The sequence below is a fragment of the Styela clava genome, chromosome 14, assembly GCF_964204865.1.
Source record: "Styela clava chromosome 14, kaStyClav1.hap1.2, whole genome shotgun sequence".
In the NCBI taxonomy this organism is placed as follows: domain Eukaryota; kingdom Metazoa; phylum Chordata; class Ascidiacea; order Stolidobranchia; family Styelidae; genus Styela; species Styela clava.
Genome location: NC_135263.1, coordinates 12653035 through 12677009, shown reverse-complemented (window position 1 = coordinate 12677009; position 23975 = coordinate 12653035). Strand labels below are relative to the sequence as shown.

Genomic DNA, 23975 nt, shown 5'->3' with positions numbered 1-23975 from the left:
AAAGTGTTTGAAACACTCCCACCTAACAAACACTAAACTTAGCAGTTTGACTTGTACAAATGAAGGATTTTACTTTGGCAGTCTTGTTGACCATCTTATCATCAGTAATTATACATTCACAACTTCCAGTTGCCAAATCACCACCCACTACTGCAAGTTTTCTCAAATCCCAATCCTAATAAATACATAAATGAAAACAATATTTCCAATAATACTTTGAAGTGCTTGTATACAAAATTGCACAGTTTGATAATTAGGTACTGCATAAGAAAAAGCTTTATCACTAACATTCCCAGCTGCCGTCAAAATGTTAGGAAATATATCACTGGCAAGTGCTACACATTTTATACCAGAATAAATAAAAGCCAGCCCGACTAATCAGCTGACATAATGTAATCATGATAACACAGTACTCAGCGCCAAGCTGTGTCCACATGCTGCTCCAGCAGCCTTGAAGAGAGCAGATAATATTGCAGTAAAAGCTTGCGATTGATGTTTTTAAATTAATCATTGATATTATAGGAAACTTATAAAATATTATGAAAAAGAGTTTATAGAGAGTGTAGAGTTCAGTTGGTTGATTGAGTAAAACATCTAGAACAGTGGTTCTCAAAAGGTGGGGCGCGCTCCACAGAGGGGGGCAGGGGGCGTAGACAGTTTTTTTGAGGGGGCGTGAAGCTGATTAAAAAATAAAAATATTTGTTAGATTTGGTCCTAGTCGCATTATTTTAGATATTTACATTTCTTTACCGTTTACATTTCCTCATAATGTACACGTTTTTTTTTCGAAGTGCTTTCGCCTTACTACCTGTTATTTGTAGCTTATTGTTAGCTAGGTATTTTTGAGGTGGGGGCCGAGACACATTTTAAAAGGGCTTAAAAAGTTTGAGAACCACTGATCTAAGAGTCCTGTTTACACAATATGACACAGATCACCTGTGACAGGTGGTTATCATCACTTCTCTTTAGTGTGTTTAGAGTGGAATACATCAATAGTCGTTGCATGGCATGTTCTTAAGTTTAAATTATGTAATCCAATTGACAATTTATCTGCTCTTTTGAAGTAATCTAATCCTCTGCCTATTTTTATGATCCAACCATTATTGAGTCTTATTTCTCTGTCATGCAAAGAGTCAGAAAATGTGATTATGAGTGAAATGCTTCTTTTTAATAAACTGGTTCGTATATGATCAAGGTTATCAGCTTGATGATGTTGGTTCATATCTCTAGTTGTCATCAGATTAATGGTTTTCAAGTTCGTACATTTGAGAACTAGTAGCTCACACAGCTGCAAAAAGTTGTTTATCTGGAAGAAGAAATGAATTTTATATTTAAAAATCTATCTAATGGCCCTAAACATTATAATGCAAGGAACAACCTAAAGCGAGAATCGAAGATAATCAGACCCAAATAGTATATTAAGTTCTGTGTTCTACTACAATTTTATCTAACTGTACATGGCAAAAATATGAATACAAAAAAGTAAGGGTTTTGGTTCCTACTTCTGTATCAGCATAAAATATATTAAACACATTATTGGAGCCTATCTTTATTTCTTTAAATCAATTCAAATTTATGTTGTGTAAATGCTTTTAATGATTTACTGAACATAAAAAGACCATTTTTGTATATTTAGGCGTGATACTATATATCGAAGCAATTTGAACACTTTCACAAAGCGACAATGAAGTCCTACTAATTGGTACCTGTGGAAAATTTCTTATATAAGCATCTTCAACATGAACTTCCGTTACTGTATGATCGAGATACGATCCAAACACCTTTTCATATCCAAATCCTGTCTCATTTTCCTAAATTGTTATACATTTGTATACATACAATGAGGCAATTACCCAATGTTTTATTATCAAAGATAATAATTCGTTACTGAATATCCGGTACAATTAAGTCCATTACAACCATTTCATTTTACACTTGATAAAGGAAATGAAATTTCAGTTTCATAAGTATATAGCTAGTCAGTATGATAACGATTTACACTTTGATATAAGATTTACATATTCATCCTTTTTTTACACAGCTCACTTCCAAATAAGCAGCCTTTGATTTTAAATTGAGAATTAATTATGTAAGCTCATTAACTAACCTAGGTACAGAAGTAACAACAGAACATGTTCGAAATAGTGTTTTTTCAAAGGGTTGAATTTTGATAAGCTCTTAATTCAGTGACAATAAAACAAAATCAGACCTTGATATGAATCAGCTCATGATATTTGCCTTCTTCCTTTTGTCGTTTCACCATTTCCTTTATTTGTTCAGCCCGTGTCATGTATTCTGAAACCTTTTGTCTATATCTCTTCTTTTTCTCTGGATCCTGGCATGCTGTAAGTAAGTACAATAAACTACCGGTGAAGAATGATGTGACTGTGACTACTGGACTAGGCTAGTAGGGTAGGCCCCTATATTCCGAAATTCGTGATGTCTGTTCTGCTATGTTGTTGTGTTACAAATGGCAGAATGGCCTAGTGGTTAAAGCGCTGGTACAGTCTGACAGTACCTACAGTTGTTTATCACGGTACCTAGTCTAATAGTCTATCTTCACAAACCTACATTTTAAGACTTCCAATAGTAAATCTATGCCTTCTTGATAGCAGGTTAACGCCGGTTGCAATCGAGCGTCTGTTTCAAGTTCGACGGCTCTCATGATAATTTTAACTGCAGACGATTCAACCCCATCCATGGCCTAATGTCAACCAATTATATATTTTTTCAACAAATTAATGTGAAACGTTTCCGGTACAGGTACGGAGTTTGCGCTGAACTGAGAAATAAAAAGCCTCAGAACAGAGGGCCGTCCACTAGCTAAGATTAACTTGAACAATCGCGTTTTTTCGACCTTTGACCTAAAATGATGGACGTTCTTCTGACCCTTGATCTCTGAAAAAATCTCCCTATTGTTCTGTTCTAAGTTCGCAAGTTCAGAAAAGACTCAGTGGTTCAAGCACACAGATTTAATACAGCATAACATAAGACTATAACATAACTATAACAGTAAGATCAAAACAGCACGCCAGATAAACATTCGACAAGTGCCTGGCCGGATCGCGTACGAGTCGCGAGTCGGTTACTTTCTCGGGACTTCACGCGTATACAACATCTCCTCCTTTAAAGGTGGGTTATCACGCAAACGTTTTTGTAAAAAAATTGATTCTATATAATTTTTTAGGAATTTTGACGTTTACCGCCTGCATAAAGTGGACATAGTTTTCTAGTTATCAATTTTTAAAAACCGCTCGAACGAAAATCGACAGCACTTCGGAAATGGCCTTTGATGACGTGAGTGAGAACTCGTCCAAGAACCTGCCTTCATTGCGCTTTCGCGAGTAGGGTGTTTATCTTCTGTTTTGGCGTTCAATATTAGTTCCTCATCGCGTAGTTTTATGAAGATTGAAATAATAATGTAATATAAAACAGAAATCCCAATGCATAGAAAGCTCTGACTGAAAGAGATTAGGCAATGGCGTTTTATGCATTGAACGTACCGGAATTGACTGGCCGTCAAAAAATGATTCTAGAGTAAGTTTCAACCACTTTACTGTGTTTTCGGCTGTTTGAGATAATATCCAGTTAATGTTAATGCTAGCATGTTAAACTGTTATATAAAACAACTTTCCACTTGTTTTAAGTTGCAACTTGGGCGTCTGAACAGTCCGATGTGATACATTTACCACCAGTGAGGACTTATTTTTTCATTCATTCCACATTATTAGTGTTGCTTGCTGAACATTACTAATCTGTTTGGTGATATTTTTGCCGATCTCTTTTATGCCAGTTCTATCAATTTAATTTGTATACTTTGTTTTTCAGTTCACACTGCTAGTAACAACACAGCTCAGCTGTCAGCGATTAACTAATAGAGCTTCGTGAAAAAACATTTATTGGCATGAATGAATTATATATGATGAACAATCATAATAAAATGTTAAAAATAAATAAGAACTGATTTGATAAGCTGCGTCAGGTATTATTGTTTCGGGATGTGGGCCGGAGTTTGCATGTATTCAACATAATTTTAAGGCTGAAACAATTCTTCGAAGTAGAAGTCTTCTTTTAGTTCCATGGAGCTTTCAGAACAGGTTACTTGAGAAAATATGATCTATAGTTTTTTTCTTGTTTCCGGCTTTGGGACAGACCCATCACTGTGAGTTCAGCCGTAACCACCAACCACATACTGACTGACACATCCGCTAGTGTTTGAAAGCAGATAAACCGGTACCGTATGCTAATTCTAATATAGTTTGTATAAACCGACAAAATAACAGAAAGTCTGGTTATAGGATCAGAAAAACAGAATAAACCCACATAAATTATAAAATCTAGATGATTTGAGAAAAAAAAATAGCCTGGTGTGCGTTATTTCACTGGAAAATATGTTGCAGCGAAAGGTCCGGCGCAGAACTCGAGTGCTTTTTGACCTCAATTAGTGGAGTTTACTATAATTTCTTATATTGCAATGATATTTTTTGAAGATATTGGAATGTATTTAAACCACTGGAGCGTTTTTCAAATACACTGTCCAATATAACTAGCATACGGTTCAAAATAAGTACACAGAACTAGGCCGCGAGCCGAGGCCATTTATCTTTCAGTTTCGTAGCGCACATAAGGTAACTACCTGAAAATGATTTCAAAGAAATTTAGAAACGAATATTGCCTTGTTCCCACTTTCAAAAGTTGCACGTTTTACAGAAAAGACGCTTTTACTACAATAAATATGTGTTACCATCTGTCCTATTTTCTCTGCTTTTCCGGTATCATGGGCCAATGAACGCAGACTTCTTGTCAGCTGTAGGTGGATCGAATGAATATCAGATGTACTACTACTGCTCGCGTTTGCGTTGAGTAGCCTTTCCATAGTTTTTTTTTCAGTTAATATTAGTTCAGTTATTTTAAGGAGGTGTTGAAAAGTATAAGTAAGATAATAAACACTTGTATATCCTTACCATAAATAGCAATTTTAGTTGAGCACTAGCGCATAAGACGTTGTTAAATAGGTACGGAAACTCCAAGGAAGGCTAGACCTAGAATAATATGTCACAAACAACGATATTTTCTGGCTTGCATGAAATGTTTATGATTAATTTAATGACTCTTCTTGACTATTCAGCAGACTTATACTACTATATAGACCACAGCATATTTGGAAATAGAAATTAATGGCTGTTTCTGTAATGCACGGTTGTGTGAAAGAGAAGAAAATAATCAATTTTACTAGTGTCGGTTGGTCCAAATCTAAATTCAGTCGACAAGAACCTGGGAAGCAATGATAAGTTATGCCGGAGTGGAAAGAAAGTAGCATTGGAAACGATTGAGAGGTGAGATATCAAGTTGTAGACAGACAGTTGATGTATTAAAATATAGTCTATAGTCCGTACTCATACTGTCATAGGGCATTTCAGACTGTGATATATCAATATTTAGTGTAGATATAGTCTAGTAATGGTATGCAAACACTGCTGGACTGTAGTACATGCAATGAGCAGATATACGCTCATTGAGTACATCAGATAGAATGCATTATATATTCAAAGTATTAGTTAGTATTTAGTGGTATTTTTACACTCATGCTGTTCCAAATATGATTTTCTTACTAATTTTAGATACTGTACTACAAATTTGCACCAGGATTGTAGAACAAGCTGTAATGCGTTCAGTATGTTCATTCTCACACAAAACTGAAGAATTAATTTAGTTACCAGAGGTGCGCTACGAAACTCATTTTCTGGACGTTTTCAAGGCTTTGTCTCACGGCCCATATCCGTGGTAAGGATCTACAAGTGTTTAATAACTTACTTATACATTTTTCAACAACATCTTAGCATAACTTAACAAATAATAACTAAACAGGGCTATGGAAAGGCTTCCCAACTCAAAGCAAGGTCGAGCAGGAATAACTAGTATTCATCCGCTCGCTAACAGCTGATTCGATTCAATTGTTACGTCATGCAGAAGTCATTGTTCATTGACGAAAATGTAGAGAATATAGGACAGATCGTAGCACATATTTCTTGTAGTAAAAGCGTCTTTTCCGTAAAACGTGCAACTTTTGGAAGTGGGAACAAAGCAATATTTGTTACTGAATTTTTAAGGATCATTTTAAAATCATTTCCAGGTAGTTACCTGATATGCGCTACAAAACTCACTTTCTAGGCGTTTTTCAGGGCCTCGGCTCGCGGCCTAAACGCAATAATTGCTTTTGACCTAAAGCAAAATTTTGCCAACGAGTTCTCACTACTACGTCATCAACGGGACATACTAATTTGCGTTCGATTTCGGCAGGGTTGACTTTTAAAAATTCGAGTCTCGCAAACGAAGTCCACTTTATGCAAACGGTGAACGCCAAAAATCCTAAAAAGATATATAGAATCAAATTTGTCACAAAAATGTTAGCGTGATAACCTTTCTATAAAACTTCTTTTCAGGTTTAAACTCTATGGTTAATTATATTGTTCATATATTACTTTGTCTAACTGGAACAGGTTGTTTATTGATTTTGACCTTCTCCTCTGGTCTAATAGTACCAACTTTCTCCTTCTCTTCAAGAACCGGAACATCTTTTACAGGAAACAGGACTCTTCTATTTCGCCAATATGTTCGGCAACTTGGGAGTTTGAAGTGGTAATCTCGGTGTCGGCCTCTTCCAACAATGACACCAGATTTGTCCCAACGTTTCGTTGTTACATCTTGGACTCGTACATGTTGTCCAACTTGCAGTGGCTTCAAGATATTTCTGTCATATCTCATTTTGCTTTTCGACTTGATACGTTTCTGAGCATTATCAAGGATTATCAAGCATTATCGAGGATATCTTGCTATCCCGTTTGCTTCGGAGTATTTTTCCTTTCGAGTAAGCCTTGGAGAAAAGATTCGTCATCAATATTTCCATTCTGACATGACTTTTTGGCATGTATTTTCATAGCTTTCACACCAGCTTTCGCATGTCCGTTGCTTTGTGAGTAAAATGGCGTAGAAAATCCTTCTTCCACTCCCCAGCGTTTCAGAAAATTCGTGATTTGAACTGAGGGCCTCCATCACATCTCAAACTGACGGGCATTTATAGATTAACAAACCACTTTCGGAGAACTCTGACGACTTGGCGGGAAGTTGGATGTTTCGTCCATGAATGAATACACGGCCAATATCTATCCACATATACCAGAAACTCTTTTCCAGCATGAGAAAATAGATCACAAGAAGCGTCCTCAAATGGCCTCGACGGATTTGTACTTGCGATCAACGATTCTTTCGACAAACTGGCTTTATTCTCTTGACATTTCTGACAACTGTATACAGTGTTTTCAATATCACTGGATACAGCAGGCCAGTAAACCGATTGTCTTGCACGTCTTTTTTTCTTTCAACGCCCTGGTGAGACGCATGTAATTTCTGCAACACTACACGTCTCTTGCATTTTGGAATCACAATTCTGGAACCCAAAAGTATTAATTCGTTTTTTACTGACAGCTCATCTCTGACTTGCCAGTATGGACGCAAAGAATTTTTTAATAGTTTTTTATTCAAAGGAAATCCATTCAGAATTGTTTTTCTGAGATCTTGGTACGATTCATCTTTTCTACCTGCGTCGCGTAGATCAGATAGAATTGAATCTTCCAACTCGACATTTCCATATTCCACATCGGGATCAGATATGAGTGCTGCGCAAACTTTGATAGCATTTCTAAATTCTCGCTCAATTTCCGCATACTCATTACCAGCAGCGGGATCATCTACAGGCGATCTCGAAAGAGCGTCGGGAATAGCATGGTCTTTTCCTTTCTTCCAAATTGCGTTGAAATTATAAGTGCACAATTCCTCCTTCAATCTCTGAAGACGCGGATTTTCGACCATGTCTAGCGTATAGCTGTTCAGAATAGGAATGAGCGGACGATGATCTGTCACGACTGAAAAGTCTGACAGTTCTTGCAAATACAATCTGCATTTCTGTACAGCCCATACGATTGCTAACATTTCAAGCTCGCACGTTGCATATCGACCTTCAGTTTCGGTTATAAATCTTGACCCGCATTGCACAATTTTCCATTCATACTTATGTTTTTGCAGCAATACAAATCCCAAACCTTTGGTTCTTGATGCATCGGTTTGCAATGATGTTGGTAAATTTGAGTCGAATAATGCGAGTATCGGGGGCGAAGTCAAAACTTTCCTCGTCTCATCGAAAGCGTCATCATGAATACTTTCCCAGACAAAGGCATTTTTCTTGCTGAGTAAAGATCTGAGAGGATTTGCAGCTGCACTGATTTTGTTTGAAAAATTTCCTAGCTGATTCACAAGTCCCATAAGAGATCTCAGCTCTGTGATATTGCCTGGTTTCGGAAATTCTGCAATTGCACGCAATTTTCCAGAATCAGCCTTTATTCCAGCTTCACTGACTTCGTAGCCCACAAAATTCACAGATTTCTTGCAGAAAATAAATTTCTCCGTAATTTTATTTCTTCTGTATCGATCTAGAGCAGGGGTCACCAACGCGTTGCCCGCGGGCACCAAGTCTCCCGCGAAGACCATATGAGTTGCCCGCCAGTCTGTTCCAAACTAAGCTTAATAACGGCTCTTATAAGTAAGCTACATCAATTAAATTTTGTCCTGCTATTTTAGTATAGATCACACTTATATGGGAATTAGAAATGACACTATATTAATATTTGTAATCATCAACCTTATTTTTATTTGACCTCAGTAATGTGACGGGTTAATTTACACTCTTCCAATTATGACATCACACCGATATCACTTTCCACGAACCCGCACTTTTTCTTGTCCGTTGGTTTGTGACGCAGCAATAATACAATTATTGATTCCAAAAAAAAATGGCAGAAAAGCGATGAAAAACCCATCATTTTCACAATGAAATCATTTTTACCACCATGAAAAAAGCCTGCGTGTGTCTCTTCAGTGGGGCGATCGTAGCGACGGCAAAGCGGAAGGATATTTCACATCTTGTCACGTAATCTTCCGCGCTCACTATCCACTGGTCAGCGCAGTACGGGCAGAAAAAGCTTGCGATTCAAATCATACAGCAATCCTATTTTACGAGACCATTGTTTGGTTCAACCTATCTTTGTGAATTAACATTTTTGACATAAACTCAGGATAGGAGGGGATTTACATATTTATCCCGGGGAGAAGATAGCCGATAAGACGGCTTAACCATATGACGACCACGGCCTCTCGCCCGGTTATCATTCTATGTCTGGTCTGGTTTGCGGAAGCATGGACTTGATGGCGAATGAAGCCGTAACCGGCCAGCGACGGCGAGGAGTTCAGCAATCCTTTAGTACATAACTATCCCCGCATGGGATTCTAACCTGCGAACCTAACGCTTAACACGATGGGCCACAGCGCCGCGACTCACTCTACCAGGAACAAACACGGAACACGCCTCACTGATGAAAGACTCGCTCAGAGTTACAGTGTCAAGTTACACATTTTATTTTAGACTTGTGCAGAGTGTTTGTAAATAATCCAGATACATTGTGGTTTCCTAGGATATTATAGTAGGGATCACCTGAAAATCAATTTAAAAAGACTCGGCTTCGAAATGCAGGTGTAATTGATAGATTTTTATTTGATACGTTGTGATAATCGTTTGAATTCCTGAAGAATCCTAAAGTTTATTAGTGTCTCTACTTCACTAAATACCAGTAGTTGTCAATATTTGAAGCTCAATCGAGTAACTCAATTTTCAGAAGTGTACATTGAACTGGTAGCCCTCGGCTTGATCTGTACCCAGAAAGTAGCCCTCGGCCTCGAAAAGGTTGGTGACCCCTGATCTAGAGTTTCGATTGTTCCTTCAACTTGTTGTGGAACTGAGTGAGCGTGAATTAGCGTATCGTCAACAACTTGTATAAACTGCAATAAACGTCTCCAGATGCGCACTCAATCCCATCGGGGCACGGTTGAAACAATATCTTCCCCACGGAGAGATAAATGTTGTCAACAAGCTGCTACTTTCGTCCAGTGGTACTTGCCAATACCCCTTCATTGCATCGATCGTAGTGAAATACATCGATCCTGGTGGTATATTTGACACGGCTTCGCTGCGTAAAGGAAATGGGTGCAAAAGACGCCTAACATATTTATTCACCTTTTGAGATCTACACATATTCTAGGCTTTCCGTTTGCCTTCTGTACTATCACAAGTGGATGATATTGCGTTTCAGCATTCCATCAAGCGCGGCTTTCACATCATCTCGTTGAGCGTGAGATATTTGTCTAGGAGCTTTTAGGGAAAATGGTTGAGATCCCTCCGTTAATTCAATCTTCAACGGTCTTCCATCCATGACATCGAGCTTTTCCTTTGCATCGAAAACATCTCCATACTCTGTCAAAAGTATTGAGCGAATTGCTCCAACATTTTTCTCAGATTGCGGTGGCAACTGAATTTGCTTCTTTTTGAAGAGATGAATACCGTTGCAGATGGGTGCGGGATACGTTTCAGGCAAAATTTTCAACTTTTTGCACGTATACCACGCCAGCACCACGTCATCAACATTGTCAGAAATATAAATACGTTCTCTGGATTTATTTCCTTGATACTCGATTTTGACATTTGTGTAGCCAAGTGAATTTATTTTCGTCCCATTTGCAGCAAATATGTCTTGTGTGTGGTTTTCCAAATTGCTGGCATCACAGTTAATGTGTTCCTAAAACTTTCTGCTCCCAAGACATATTTCAAATCCGGAATCGGGTAGAGCGAACGATGTACCCCAAAAATGATTTCCAGTTGGACTGAGAACATTTATTGATATTTTTGAAGTGCGTCTATTTTTTTGAATCGCTCTTACTTTGACAACTCCTATTGTTTTGCCAGTATTCACTTTCGTTCTACATTTCTGTGAAAAATGATTCTTCTTTCCACACTCGCCACAAGTTTTTCCATAAGCAGGATAATTCAACTTTCCTTGACCATGCCTTCGCCCACAATATTGACAAGACATGTTGTTGCGATCGTTCCTAGGTTTGAATCGTCTTTGAAACGGTTCTTGACCTGTATCGAACTGGCAATCGAATTCTGCTTTTTCGACAAATCAGTGTTGTTATTTATCGCCATTTCCTTCGATCTGCACAGACCAACCGCTGTCTGTAGATTAGGAAGAAGGCTTTTCGCCAACAGTTCCTTTATGGCCGTTGCGTTTCTTGCGCCAGCAATGATTCATGTAGTGAGCCGCTCATCGTAGCAGTTTTCGCAGAGATCAGCGTCTCTTCCTAGCTTTTTCAATGCGATTAAAAACGAATCGAAGCTTTCTCCATCACCTTGGTTGCGCTCTTCAAACACTTCTCTGACTGCGAATATGCTCCTTGATCTTGATCTTCTAAAATATCGTCAACGGATATTTCGGTCACTTCGCTGATATTTAGAACGTGTTTTACGACAGACAGCATTTCTAGCGACAGAAATCTTCCACGAGTCAGGGCCTGACGGAGAAATATCAGCAGTCAGCTCAGGTGGAGATTTGGCTGATATGCGCCCTTTCAACGTCGGAGTTTCAGTTCTTGACCGGCTAGCTTGAGAACCAAGTTAGGAAACCAAAGCCTCCATTTGCTTTTGCTGCATTTCCAGAAACTGCTTCAACCAACCGCTGTCCGCGACTTCATGGAATGGTTTGGTTGATTCCTCTTTCAATTGTCTAATTTTCTGCGATTTTTCTTGCAACTCCTATTAAACTTCATCCAGCATCTTTCAATAATTCAGCTTTAGTTGACTTAACAGTCGGTTACAGATATATCCGAAATGCGACAAGAGTAATTCGTTAAATATCCACTGGTCAATTCAATGACACGGCATATAATGCCACTGCCGACAACGCCATGTTCTGTTCTAAGTTCGCAAGTTCAGAAAAGACTCAGTGGTTGATACACACAGATTTAATACAGCATAACCTAAGACTTTAACTATAACAGTAAGATCAAAACAAAGCAGTACCGCACGCCAGATAAACATTCGACAAGTTCCTGGGCGGATCGCGTACGAGTCTGGCAGTTAATTACTTTCTCGGGACTTCTCGCCACACGTAAACAATGGCCAGACGCGTATACAACACCTTTTTTTTCAAGCAGAAACCACTTGAATAAATTGATTGAATCCAAAATAAACAGCAAATTTATTTTATTGGACACGTAGTGGACATAACGATCGTTTCAATATTATGTTGTTGTTGTTCTTGTTCTTGTTCTTGTTCTTGTTGTTCTTTGACACGTTTTTAAAAAGTCGCTTTTCTCTTCGAATACTGGACCAATTGCTTTGAAATTTTCAGTGGTTGAAGATTAATTTTCTCGCTAGAAGGCTATTACTTTTGTTTATTCTTAAATTTTATATGAATCCTATGAGATATGATATTTCATACAAAATTTCGCGGTATTTATTTTTACTCATGGGAACACGGTTTTACACTTATTTCAAGCGGTTTCGCGATCGATTGTCTTTCTCAGTACTACAGCTACTGTAGGTCGGTACTGGTAAGTTGCCATACCGGTGCCGTAACGCAGTGAAATTGACTTATTCCTTCCGCGGTATTACTGATGCTGCAATGCAAGTTTTATAGCCTATCGTATGCGGAACGGAATATCAGACCTACAGGTTCGGTACCGGTACTGGTAGCTCAGTACGTAAGTACGATACTGGTACTGGTGCCGGTGTCTTACCACAATGAAATTACCGTAACTTATTCTTTCACGGTCCTACCAGTGCAGTAATGCAAGCGTTGTAGCACTTGTAGCCTACCGGTACTATATTTGTTTATTTTGATGAGAGTCTACTGGAAACAACATAAAATTTGAAAGGGAAGAATTGTTCTGTGATCAATTATCTGTCCTAAAGTGTAAACAACATAAAATTTGCAAGGGAACAACTGTTCTGTGATCAATTACCGTATATGGCCTACAGTGTACAGGTAAGATGCTGCCTGACTGCTAACTCAGTACCGCTTGACACGTTTTTAAAAAGTCGCTTTTCTCTTCGAATACTGGACCAATTGCTTTGAAATTTTTAGTGGTTAAAGATAAAAATTTTCTCCAGAAGGCTATAACTTCTTTTTTCGCTATGACGTCATCAAAATTATGTGGCTCTACGTGTCCATATATTTGAGCATAGCTCTCTTGTTTTTTTAATGTCCACAATTTTCACTACCCATATGTTTTATACCAAATATTAATGTTAATTAACACAAAATTATTTGTCATATATAATTGTCAATCAGATAAGAGTCCATATATGTAGTCCATTGAAGTAATCCAATATATCCATCAGTCAACTATTTCCATGTCCCATTTGTTCAGGATATTTTATTTATTACATTATTTATTTTATAGTACGGTATTCACGGAAAAGAAAGCCATTTACACTAATTAGACAAGTTGACTATCATGTTGGATCAGCTGAAGGGGGTGATATTCAGCTCAACCAACATAAAAGTTCAAATGGGTGCAATTTTTGAATAAATATTACCGTAATATCATTATTATTAATAGTAGAGACAAGTTTGAGGTGGTTTAGCTCATTTGAACAGGTTTCGCAAGCACAGATCCAACAATACTTAGTAAATATCTTTCTTTTTCGTCTGATTGAAAACAATTAATTCGACCTTGGATCTTCGTTTTGTATTGTATTCTCAAATTGGTTTGGTTTTTTTCCAAATTATCATATTTCACACTATTTCAATATAGCCAGATGCAATATTTACCAATTCCGATTAAAAATATCCAGTATTCGTTATCAATGTTATGTAAAAGAAGCACTTATTTGATGTCAGTTTGATCAAGTTGACACCCAGTCCAAAAACATTTTGTAAAGGGGCATTCACACAATAAATGATACACTGTTTCACTAATATTTTCGTCACATAAAACACAATTTCCATCTTCATCATTGAACCAGAGATTTAAAACATTACCTACACAGGTAAAGCTTAACTTGCCGCTTTCCAATAAAAGTCTTGCGTTTTTCTTGGTAAATCGTAATACCTACCGGTAATTTTATTCCATGATACTTTTGAATATTCCGAAATTATTCATAACTCTTTGATTTAGGACTATCTTTTTTAATTCCATATTAGAAGATATTAATCTTAAATAAAGATATTTAGTTTTGAATTTTAAATTCCAATTATTTTCAGAAAATAGATCATAAGTTTGGTTGATTTGAGAGTTTGATTAATGGGGCCATGTTTGAATATTAGATATGATGTCTCTTTTAAATATTTCTACTCTGTTCTGAATTCTATGTATGTTACTGGATGTATTGTTGCCTATTCGCAAAGCCAGTTGCGAATTTTCCACATAAAATAAATCCCCAAGTGTTATAATCCCATTTCTGATCCAATTTTTATAATCAAATGGGTAAGACAAATTTCCAAGAATAGGATTGTACCAGATATATTCTTAACAAATATCATTAAAATCGTATGGTAGAATAGTTCTTACCAAATTAAGTTTTCTGATGTGTATTATCATTTCCTTATAAAATTGAGGTATTTCATTTGGTATGTTTCTTATGGGAAATTCGAGAAACTAATTTTCAAAAGAATCTGTGTCATATGCACCATTGGAATGTTTAATGGAGTATTTTGCTAATTTTGTCCAGGTATTACTGGTACCCTGCATCAATTTGATCGCCCATTTTAGTTTTATAGATTGAATCTTTTCGTCAATATCTATCATTTTTATTTCCCCTTCATTATAATTCATACACATTTGGATCCTGCTTATCATTTCTGTTTTACAGTTCTAGATAAATTCCCAAACAGGCTTTTTCAAGATTTTTAAAAAATCTTCAGGTATAAAGAAAATTGCAGCAAAGTACCAAACCTTGGATAAAACCATACAATCTACAATTATTTTTCTACCTTTAAATGTTCGAGTTCTTGCCAGATGCCCAATATTCTTAGATTGTTATTTACAACAGATATACCTTCATATTGGTTGATACTGATCTTTCTGTATTCTCCAGAATAGAGAATATCACATTTATCTAAACTTAGAGATGCACATATTTCCTTGCTAAATGTAGACCAAAAAAAAATTATCGCAAACGTTATAGCAAATCGTTTAAAAGAGGTCATTGGAGATCTTATTCATATTGACCAAACTGGCTTTGTACCTGGTAAGGAAATATCACAAAACTCTATGTGTATTAAGTATTCAAGATGCATCTTACACATGCGCCTTCCAGTTAATGTTCCCGTCCTATCTTTTTCTCTGGAAATAGAGTCAATATGTCCAAATTCTTTTAATATGTGTGCGAGATAATGATTTGGACCTCTGTTTGGAATGAGAGACACCCAAACGTCAATGCTGTCATCTTGGACGTCCCTCACATCAGCACAATGTTGTGTTTTGCCATCATATGTGTAACATAATCCATCGTTTATAATTGTTTGGACATGTTGTTAATTTTTCAATTCAGCCAGCCATTTTTTTTCTTTTCTTAAGAAGAGTTCAATAACACTTTCCTTTCCACATTGTTCTTCTATTAACATTATGACTTCCTGTCTGGATATCCATCATCACATATGTCACCATCTACGCCAAAGCTGTATTTTATTGCTTCGTTTAATTGCAATAAATAAACCACTTCAAATAACAGTCTCATATACTCCTATTATTGGAAAGAGTGAAATTGTCAGTTTCGTATTGCTTGCTATTGTATAGATTCTATACTATAGAAGGAGGGTCTCGACTGTTGTATTCCATCTCACAAGGAGAATAGAAAATATTTCTGAAACTTATATCGCTAAGCTGGATATTTGAATGCAATTTAAGTCCTCATAAACGTTTGGCAGACGGATTGATGTACGATGGTAAGAGCAATAAGCCAGGACGTGTTAAAACAGCACATTTTTTTTCGCTTGGCAAAAAAAATTTATCACTCACTCGCTTCGTGGAATTTTTCAAATGACCATATTTCATCTTCGCAGTGTATTTAATTCACATTTATCGTTTTAGTCCCATATTTAAAAGCCTCTTCACATTACGATAATAGTTTACAGATGGGATTGAAGCATTGGTCAATAGTAGCAACATAAAAAGATCTCCAAATCCACAGAAGTATCGGGATTTCAAATTATGGTAGTTGTAATGAAAGTATTGTAAGGTAAGTATTGTAATGAAATTCCAGGCTTAATGAAAAAATGGTCAAGGTAGGGATGTCCTTATCGTTTCCGTTTTCGTTTCGTTTAGAGCTGTATTCGAATAGTTTTTTCCAATTTCGGTTAATCGTAATTTAACATGTATAAAACTTGCGACGTCGCGCACGATCTTTTTCGGTATTTTTTTTTTTTCAAAGTACGTTAGTAAGTGCTGAATCGGCCGTCGCGTGAACCATAGTGACCTCTGCTTTCTATCAAGCGTGACGAAACGGGCATGTCTGGGCATGTCCAGACTTGTGCGATTATTGCCGACAATCTGATGTTGACGGTGCAGGCAACCGGTACGGTATCTCTGTTATGGAAGTGATTAGTTTTCTATTGCGAGTTTATCATAACTGCATAACGCACGGTGGAAGTTTTAAAGGTAAAGATGGGTACGGTGTCGTTTGATTGAATAGCAGTGCAGCAGTACCGTACCGGTAGCCTAATGGAATCGGAGTTTATCTGTGCCAGTACTGCAGTAGGCTACGGTACTAGTACAGTCATACGGCACTGCCGCACAACATGAACATTATTATGTGTACCAGTTTAGGGTTCAGGTTGTGAGCCATGCACATACTTCAGGAGCTCTAAAAAGGAACTGTGGTCCCTGGAGCTGTAGCCAAAGCCACTGTGATTAAGAATCAGCTTCCCAGTCCTGATTAGAAGCTTGTGATGGCAACAGTATGTTTTCTTTAATTCAGAGAAATAACTTTCTCAGAGAATGCTCCAGTGATTCGCATCAGTTTAGTTTGACAGACTATGTCACATGTTCATTTCACCCACTTATGTGGGTCTCCCTAAAACCAGGCACTTGCGAATTCAGGCACCATTTCAGGCACTTTGATATTTTTTATTTTTACCGTACGTCATTGGGGTTTCCAATTTACCTGACAAGATAATTAGTCTTTAAATAATTTTTTGCATTCCTATATTGCAATAAAACAATATTATTTCCAATTTATTAGGGTATAAATAATTTTTCAATAGTAAAATGTGGCAACGTTGATTACAAAATATAGAAATCAGGCACTTGTGAAATTTCAGGCACTTGGTCAAAACCTATTTTACAATGTATCTGATTACTCTAAAGCAGAAAATTAAATATATACACTTTGTATGGTTGAATTTACAACATTTTGGTAAAATACAATACCGTTTGTGACTGATGGAGACGTGTCATATTTTGCAAGTGCCTGATTTTTCATTTTTCTCGGTGACAGTTGCCATATTTTTTCACAATTATTTTCTTAATTTATTTGCGTCAGCACTTATTATTCTTTGCTTTTTAACGCAAATTCATTGTTCCACAACAATTTGAGCGTTTTTAATAATGTAATGAGCAATACCATTTGACAATATATGGTCAACCATCGTACTTTCTGGATTTATTTGAAATTGAATATGAATGATAAAATCTGGCAACCACAAGCAAAAAATACTAAAACCAGGCACTTGTGAAATTTCAGGCACTTGGTAAAAACCTATTTTTCGATGTTTTTACTTACTTTGAAGCAGAAAACTAAAATATACACTATTTTGTATGATTGAAATGACGTTTTTTTGGTAAAAAACAAGAACGATTGGGACTGGTGATGAGGGGTCAAATTTCGCAAGTGCCTGATTTTTCATTTTTTTTCGATTACAGTTACCATATATTTTTGCAATACTTTTCATAAAATCATTTTCGTCAGAACTTAGTACTTACTATACTTTTCTTTCTCGGTAAAATGTTTTTTAAGACAATCCGTTGTATATTGAGTGCTATTCTTATCGCTAATTTCAATTCGACGTCTGCCCGAAGGTGGTGCAAGTCTTTATATTTGAAGTGAGTACATACCTCTTCAAAACGCCCAGATGTAAGATTGAACAAGGCGGAGACAAAAAAATTCAATCACATTTGGGACGTTGTCGCACTGCATCGTCGCCACTCATATACTCTGACATTCCGATGCATGAATTTTGCTTTCTGGAAAATATTAATTGGAGTGTCTGTTAAATTGCGTAATGTATACGGGAGCACGTACAATACTAATGCTGCGTTTGCTAGCGTTGGTATCATGATACATGTGAAAAAGTATCGAAAGCGAAATTGTGGAAGTGTAAAATTTGTATTCGGTAAGTCGGTGTTGCAAATGTGGGTATTTTCAGGGCGCTCCCGTAGTAGCCTATGTGCTCCAGGATGGCGCACAACCTAATACCTCTATCTTTGTACACATACTATGTTCGGGTTGTGTGCCAACTTTGTGCACATACTACGGGAGCACCATTTTCTGCACAACCTATTCTGATGCTCATTCGCGACATGAAGAAACTATACGCCCGACATATAAAAGTAGCAAAATATACACAAAACCTTTTCATGTTTAATTTCAGAACTGACATTTGAAATTTTCAATTCTTAGATCTGTGGTTTTACTTTATTGCAAGATACGTAAATCATATCATGTCAAAATAGAACAAATAGTAAGGATTTTTATTGAATACTCAATATTTCTAATAATTTGCAAACTGAAAGCTTCAATTAGTGTTCACTCATACACTTCCTTTGTGAAGTTGTGTTTTCAATGTTTTATCTCCCTAATAAATTTAAATTCAAATTTAATTCCCCAATTACTGATGGAGAAAGATTTATAATCGAGAGTTTAATACGGCTTCTGTGACATTAAAAACAATTACTGTTTTACGTTTTTATATATTTGCAACTTTTTGAATAACGCAAAAAAATTCGTTGGCTGACTACCGGCGTGTTGAATATTGAAGGATTTTTATTGTAACATTCGTTTAACGATGCTTTTAAGCCTAACTTTGGGCATATCAGCTACCTGATGTCATTCGCCGAGCGAATTTTGTTTAGGTGACATTGCCATCTCGTATTTACCATCCTGTAGCCATTCTTCTTATTTAGGAACTACGTGTTTTACAGTTAGCTGTTACAGCATGAAATAATGTACACATAATTCTACGTAAACTATCCATGAAATCCATTCCATAAACTATCCATGTAAAGATATTACAGTCAGATCTTCAGGTTGTAAAAAATATTATACAACAGCAACAGCAAGTGATCGAATATCTTTATTATAGCCGTGGTTGAACACCGCTGGTTGTCAATATAGATTTTGCACAGGCTTTTATACATTTTGTGAACGGTAAATTATGTTCTATTAGGGGATAATGTGACTTGGATACGTATTATAAAAGATTCTCTGCGACATAAGTCAATTGTTTCTGTTATGTAGTTTATATGAAGTCGTAGGCCAAATTACATTATTAAAATCGTCGTCCGATAACAATTAAAACTGGAATTTTGAACTAATATTGCCAGAAGACAAATTAGGTTGTTTATAACGATGCGATTGTTACTACTTGGGTAATATATTACGTCGAAATGTTTATAACAAATTAGAAGAAGTTTTGAACCAATTTCAAGGGTTCCGAACATTACTATAAAGATGTCGTCTGAATAACTAATATTCCCTACAAATCTGTCAAATTTAAACCCGTATTTAAATAATACATATGTCATACTTTTGAATTAATAAAAATAAACAACACAATGTCATTCAAACTTTACAATATTCAAATAGTTTTGCAAAAGCGTGATTGGTTTAATTAAATACCGATTTCCGGATGTAAATACTGATGTTAAAAGTTTAATTCCATTTATGCTAAGGGGAGCTCTCATACAAACATTGACTTTTATAAAATAATGCAATAGGGAAACAACATATGAAAAAAAAATAAAAATTATAGAGATATGGCAACTACCATTGACAAAACCAAAAAATCAGGCACTTTTCAAATTTGCCACATTCCTACCAGTGATAGTTCTTCTAGTTTTGGACAATAAAAATACCAAATTCAGTCATACAAAATATGTATATTCGGATTTTCGGATTTAAAGTAATCAAAAACATCGGGAAATAGTTTTTTACAAAGTGCCTGAAATTTCACAAGTGCCTGAATTTAGTATTTTGTGCTTGCGGTTGCCAGATTTTATCTTTCCTATTCAATTTCAAATAAATCCAAAAAGTACGATGGTTATCTATATGTTGTCAAATGATATTGCTCATTGCATTATTAAAAACGCTGAAATTGTTGTAGAACTAGGAATTTCCTTTAAAAAGCAATGATTAGTAAGTTCTGACTCAAATAATTTAGAAAAATTGTTGCGAAAATATATGGCAACCGTTATCGAAAAAAATGAAAAATCAGGCACTTGCGAAATTTGACCCCTCATCACCAGTCCCAATCGTTTTTGTTTTTTACCAAAAAGACGTCATTTCAATCATACAAAAGAGTGTGTATTTTAGTTTTCTGCTTCAAAGTAAGTAAAAACATTGAGAAATAGATTTTTACAAAGTGCCTGAAATTTCACAAGTGCCTGGTTTTAGTATTTTGTGCTTGAGGTTGCCAGATTTTATCATTCATATTCAATTTCAAATAAATCCAGAAAGTACGATGGTTGACCATATGTTGTTAAATGGTATTGCTCATTGCAATATTAAAAACGCTCAAAATGTTGTGAAACAATGAATTTGCGTTAGAAAGCAAAGTATAGTAAGTGCTGACGCAAAGTATTTAGAAAAATTGTTGCCAAAATATATGGCAACTGTTATCGAAAACAATGAAAAATCAGGCACTTGCGAAATTTGACCCCTCATCACCAGTCCCAATCGTTTTTGTTTTTTACCAAAAAGACGTCATTTCAATCATACAAAAGAGTGTATATTTTAGTTTTCTGCTTCAAAGTAAGTAAAAACACCGAGAAATAGGTTTTTACCAAGTGCCTGAAATTTCACTAGTGCCTGGTTTTAGTATTTTGTGCTTGTGGTTGCCAGATTTTATCATTCATATTCAATTTCAAATAAATCCAGAAAGTACGATGGTTGACCATATATTGTCAAATGGTATTGCTCATTGCATTATTAAAAACGCTCAAATTGTTGTGGAACAATGAATTTGCGTTAGAAATCAAAGAATAGTAAGTTCTGACGCAAATAATTTAAGAAAATAATTGCTAAAAACAATGGCAACTGTCACCAAGAAAAATCAGGCACTTGCGAAATATGACACGTCTCCATCAGTCACAAACGGTATTGTATTTTACCAAAATGTTGTAAATTCAACCATACAAAGTGTATATATTTAATTTTCTGCTTTAGAGTAATCAGATATATTGTAAAATAGGTTTTGACCAAGTGCCTGAAATTTCACAAGTGCCTGATTTCTATATTTTGTAATCAATGTTGCCACATTTTACTATTGAAGAATTATTTATACCCTAATAAATTGGAAATAATATTGTTTTATTGCAATATAGGGATGCAAAAAATTATTTAAAGTCTAATTATCTTGTCAGGTAAATTGGAAACCCCAATGACGTACGGTAAAAATAAAAAATATCAAAGTGCCTGAAATGGTGCCTGAAAAAGTGCCTGAATTCGCAAGTGCCTGGTTTTAGGGAGACCCCACTTATGTTGGGAAATAAAGTTACTGAAACACTTGTGAAGTATTATTTTGGTTCTAGTAATTTAGTTTAAACGATATTCGAAATGTTTTTTTCAGAAGCATTCTAGAATAGTTTAGTATTCGGATACGGACATCCCTAGGTCAAGGTGAACCAAAAGTAGTTTGACAGTATTAATATTAATTAATGTTAATCATAAGTTTTTTTTGCAGTCTGCCCACTTTTAGAACACCCCATATACAAGGTACGGGAACTGTATACAAGCGGACGGAGAGATTTTTTTTTATGATTGATCAGTTTTAATTTTTAAAACTGTCAACCTACGTTTGGCCTACCTCATGTGGAATGCTAACAAGCACTGTTTGAAGCACTAACAAACTGTTTGGATGTGGTATATGTCACAATTTTGAGTTACTTAGCCTCGCAATATTTTTCAGCAATTATTGCGAGACTCTTCTCCATTTTTTGTGAGAGTCTACCAAATTATGCAGTAGTTCTTTTATTTCCTTCTGTATTGTGACTATATCACTCGTTTCGTCATCACAACGTCTTTTTTTTCTTTTGTGTAAAGTGCTGCTGACTGCACATGACGCAGAAGAAGGGGCATGACAGGGAGACTGACTTTCAATGTATGAAGTGTATGGAATAGCATAACCTAGGGAATGCTATTCTTCAAGAAAAAAGAAGAGGCAGGTTAAATTTCATTGTGTAATTGGGGTATAATATAAAATGATATATACCAGTGGCTTGGTCTTCATGCTCTTCAAAACTATGGTTGTTGAGATGCAATTATTTTACCTGTGAAATCAAAATAGGTATTGATAAATGTTATATGTCGTTAGCAGCAATAGCGATTAACTGATATAAGATAGATAATTGGACATGACTTACTTAATGATTCTTTGTTAGTGTCACCTGAATTGACTTGAGAACTTTGCATGGAAAGTGAGGATGTTTCATCATAACCTAAAAAAATAATTCATATGCTCAATAATCATTGATAGACTACAAAAGCCATATTTTTTTGTAGAACTGATTTTTGAAATTTCAACAAACAAAGCCAGCTTTCGATTGCTGCAGCACCTGGTATACCCTCAACTGACTCATTTCCCATAAGGGATATTATCCTGTAGTCCATCTCTGTAGGTGGTTTTGCTGTTATTGTATCTCCTCCAGTTTTTTTTAAATCTTTCCTGTACAAAGAGACCTTCTTTTTGGCATTTGACTTCATGTCGTACCACTTATGCTCTATGAGTTCTAATGCTCCCCGTAATATTGACTGAATTCACTTATGAAGAAAATAGTAAGTTTATGGTAAATGATAGGAAATTTGATTGAAAGCCTTGCTATCCTGCAATCGCACTTCGAACGTATTAATAACTGTGATCTACATTAGCAACTTTCGGAAGTTGTACACACCTTGTTCGAAATATCTTTTCATGCTGCTCTTTTGGTTTGTGCAGTAACAATCTTAGAGTAAGCCCCAAAAACTTGTTCACGGTGTTGTGCAACCCCAGAAACAAGTGCCTCAATCTCATCAGGTGAAAAGCACTTTGCCCTTTTCGTTTCCACTGACATAGAAATTACGGTACGGTACCTTATATACTAGTTACACTCGATAATCCTGAACCTGCTCTGATGAAATCATATACTCATACTGTTTCATTGAAATACTTGTATAGAGATATACACGGACTAAATCAATGCTGCAATCAGGCATGGTACGGTACTAACATCAAATATGGAATCACAATAAACTTTGGCAACTCACTGATTTTATTGTCTGTTACACAAGTAGTTCACAATATGTAACTCCAGCATTTATTCCATGTATCCGTCAGTCTATAGATTACGGCACTGCAAATTTCAAAACGCGGGCTGCAAAAGGTGAAGCAGAGGGAGGTTAACGCGAAACACGTTTGACCCGTTGGTGGCGATAACTGATACGGCCGAGTGATCAGTCAGTGCATTCTGTTCAACGGCGACCATGCGTAAGATTTCGAGAGAAGCGTGTCAAGTGCTACGAGGTCTCTGGTGAATCGTATTTTACGAGATTTCGCTATCACGATTCTGAGAGACACAGTTACTTGATCGTAAACCCAGCTTTCACGAAGTTTAGTGAATAGCGCCCCCGGTGCGGTAATTATGCACTTTTGGTTTACCAATATATGTAATGCTTTATAAATCGCTCGGCAAAGGTAACTTTTATTGCCCTGAAAAGCAATATCATGTCTACTACGCACAAGTAAGGGATAGAATATCGATGTGATTTCAACTACACACGAATGAGGGACGTTTGGAATGTATGGTTAGCTACCTCGATACCACGGTTTGCCAGGTTT

At 36.2% G+C, this 23975-nt stretch overlaps 1 protein-coding gene and 1 long non-coding RNA gene across 5 annotated transcripts; both read right to left on the bottom strand.

Moving 5' to 3' along the window:
- Positions 1–202: 202 nt before the first annotated feature.
- LOC120340870 (MIT domain-containing protein 1-like) lies at positions 203–3008 on the bottom strand. Its single transcript, XM_039409255.2, has 4 exons — positions 2572–3008; positions 2210–2343; positions 1707–1811; positions 203–1306 (listed from the first exon to the last, which is right to left on the bottom strand). Exons 1-4 carry the CDS (start codon positions 2699–2701, stop codon positions 956–958), a joined length of 720 nt encoding a protein of 239 aa, XP_039265189.1. The 5' UTR covers positions 2702–3008; the 3' UTR covers positions 203–955.
- A 13973-nt stretch (positions 3009–16981) lies between these two features.
- Positions 16982–23542, bottom strand: LOC144432187 (uncharacterized). Of its 4 annotated transcripts, XR_013480448.1 has the most exons (4): positions 22690–23393; positions 22525–22599; positions 22374–22431; positions 22175–22303 (listed from the first exon to the last, which is right to left on the bottom strand). It is a non-coding gene; the product is annotated as an uncharacterized LOC144432187 (long non-coding RNA). The 4 variants fall into 4 exon arrangements; XR_013480450.1 differs by lacking the exon at positions 22690–23393 and adding an exon at positions 23405–23542 and having other exon boundaries at positions 16982–22431; XR_013480447.1 differs by lacking the exon at positions 22175–22303 and having other exon boundaries at positions 22320–22431.
- Between the last annotated feature and the right edge of the window lie 433 nt (positions 23543–23975).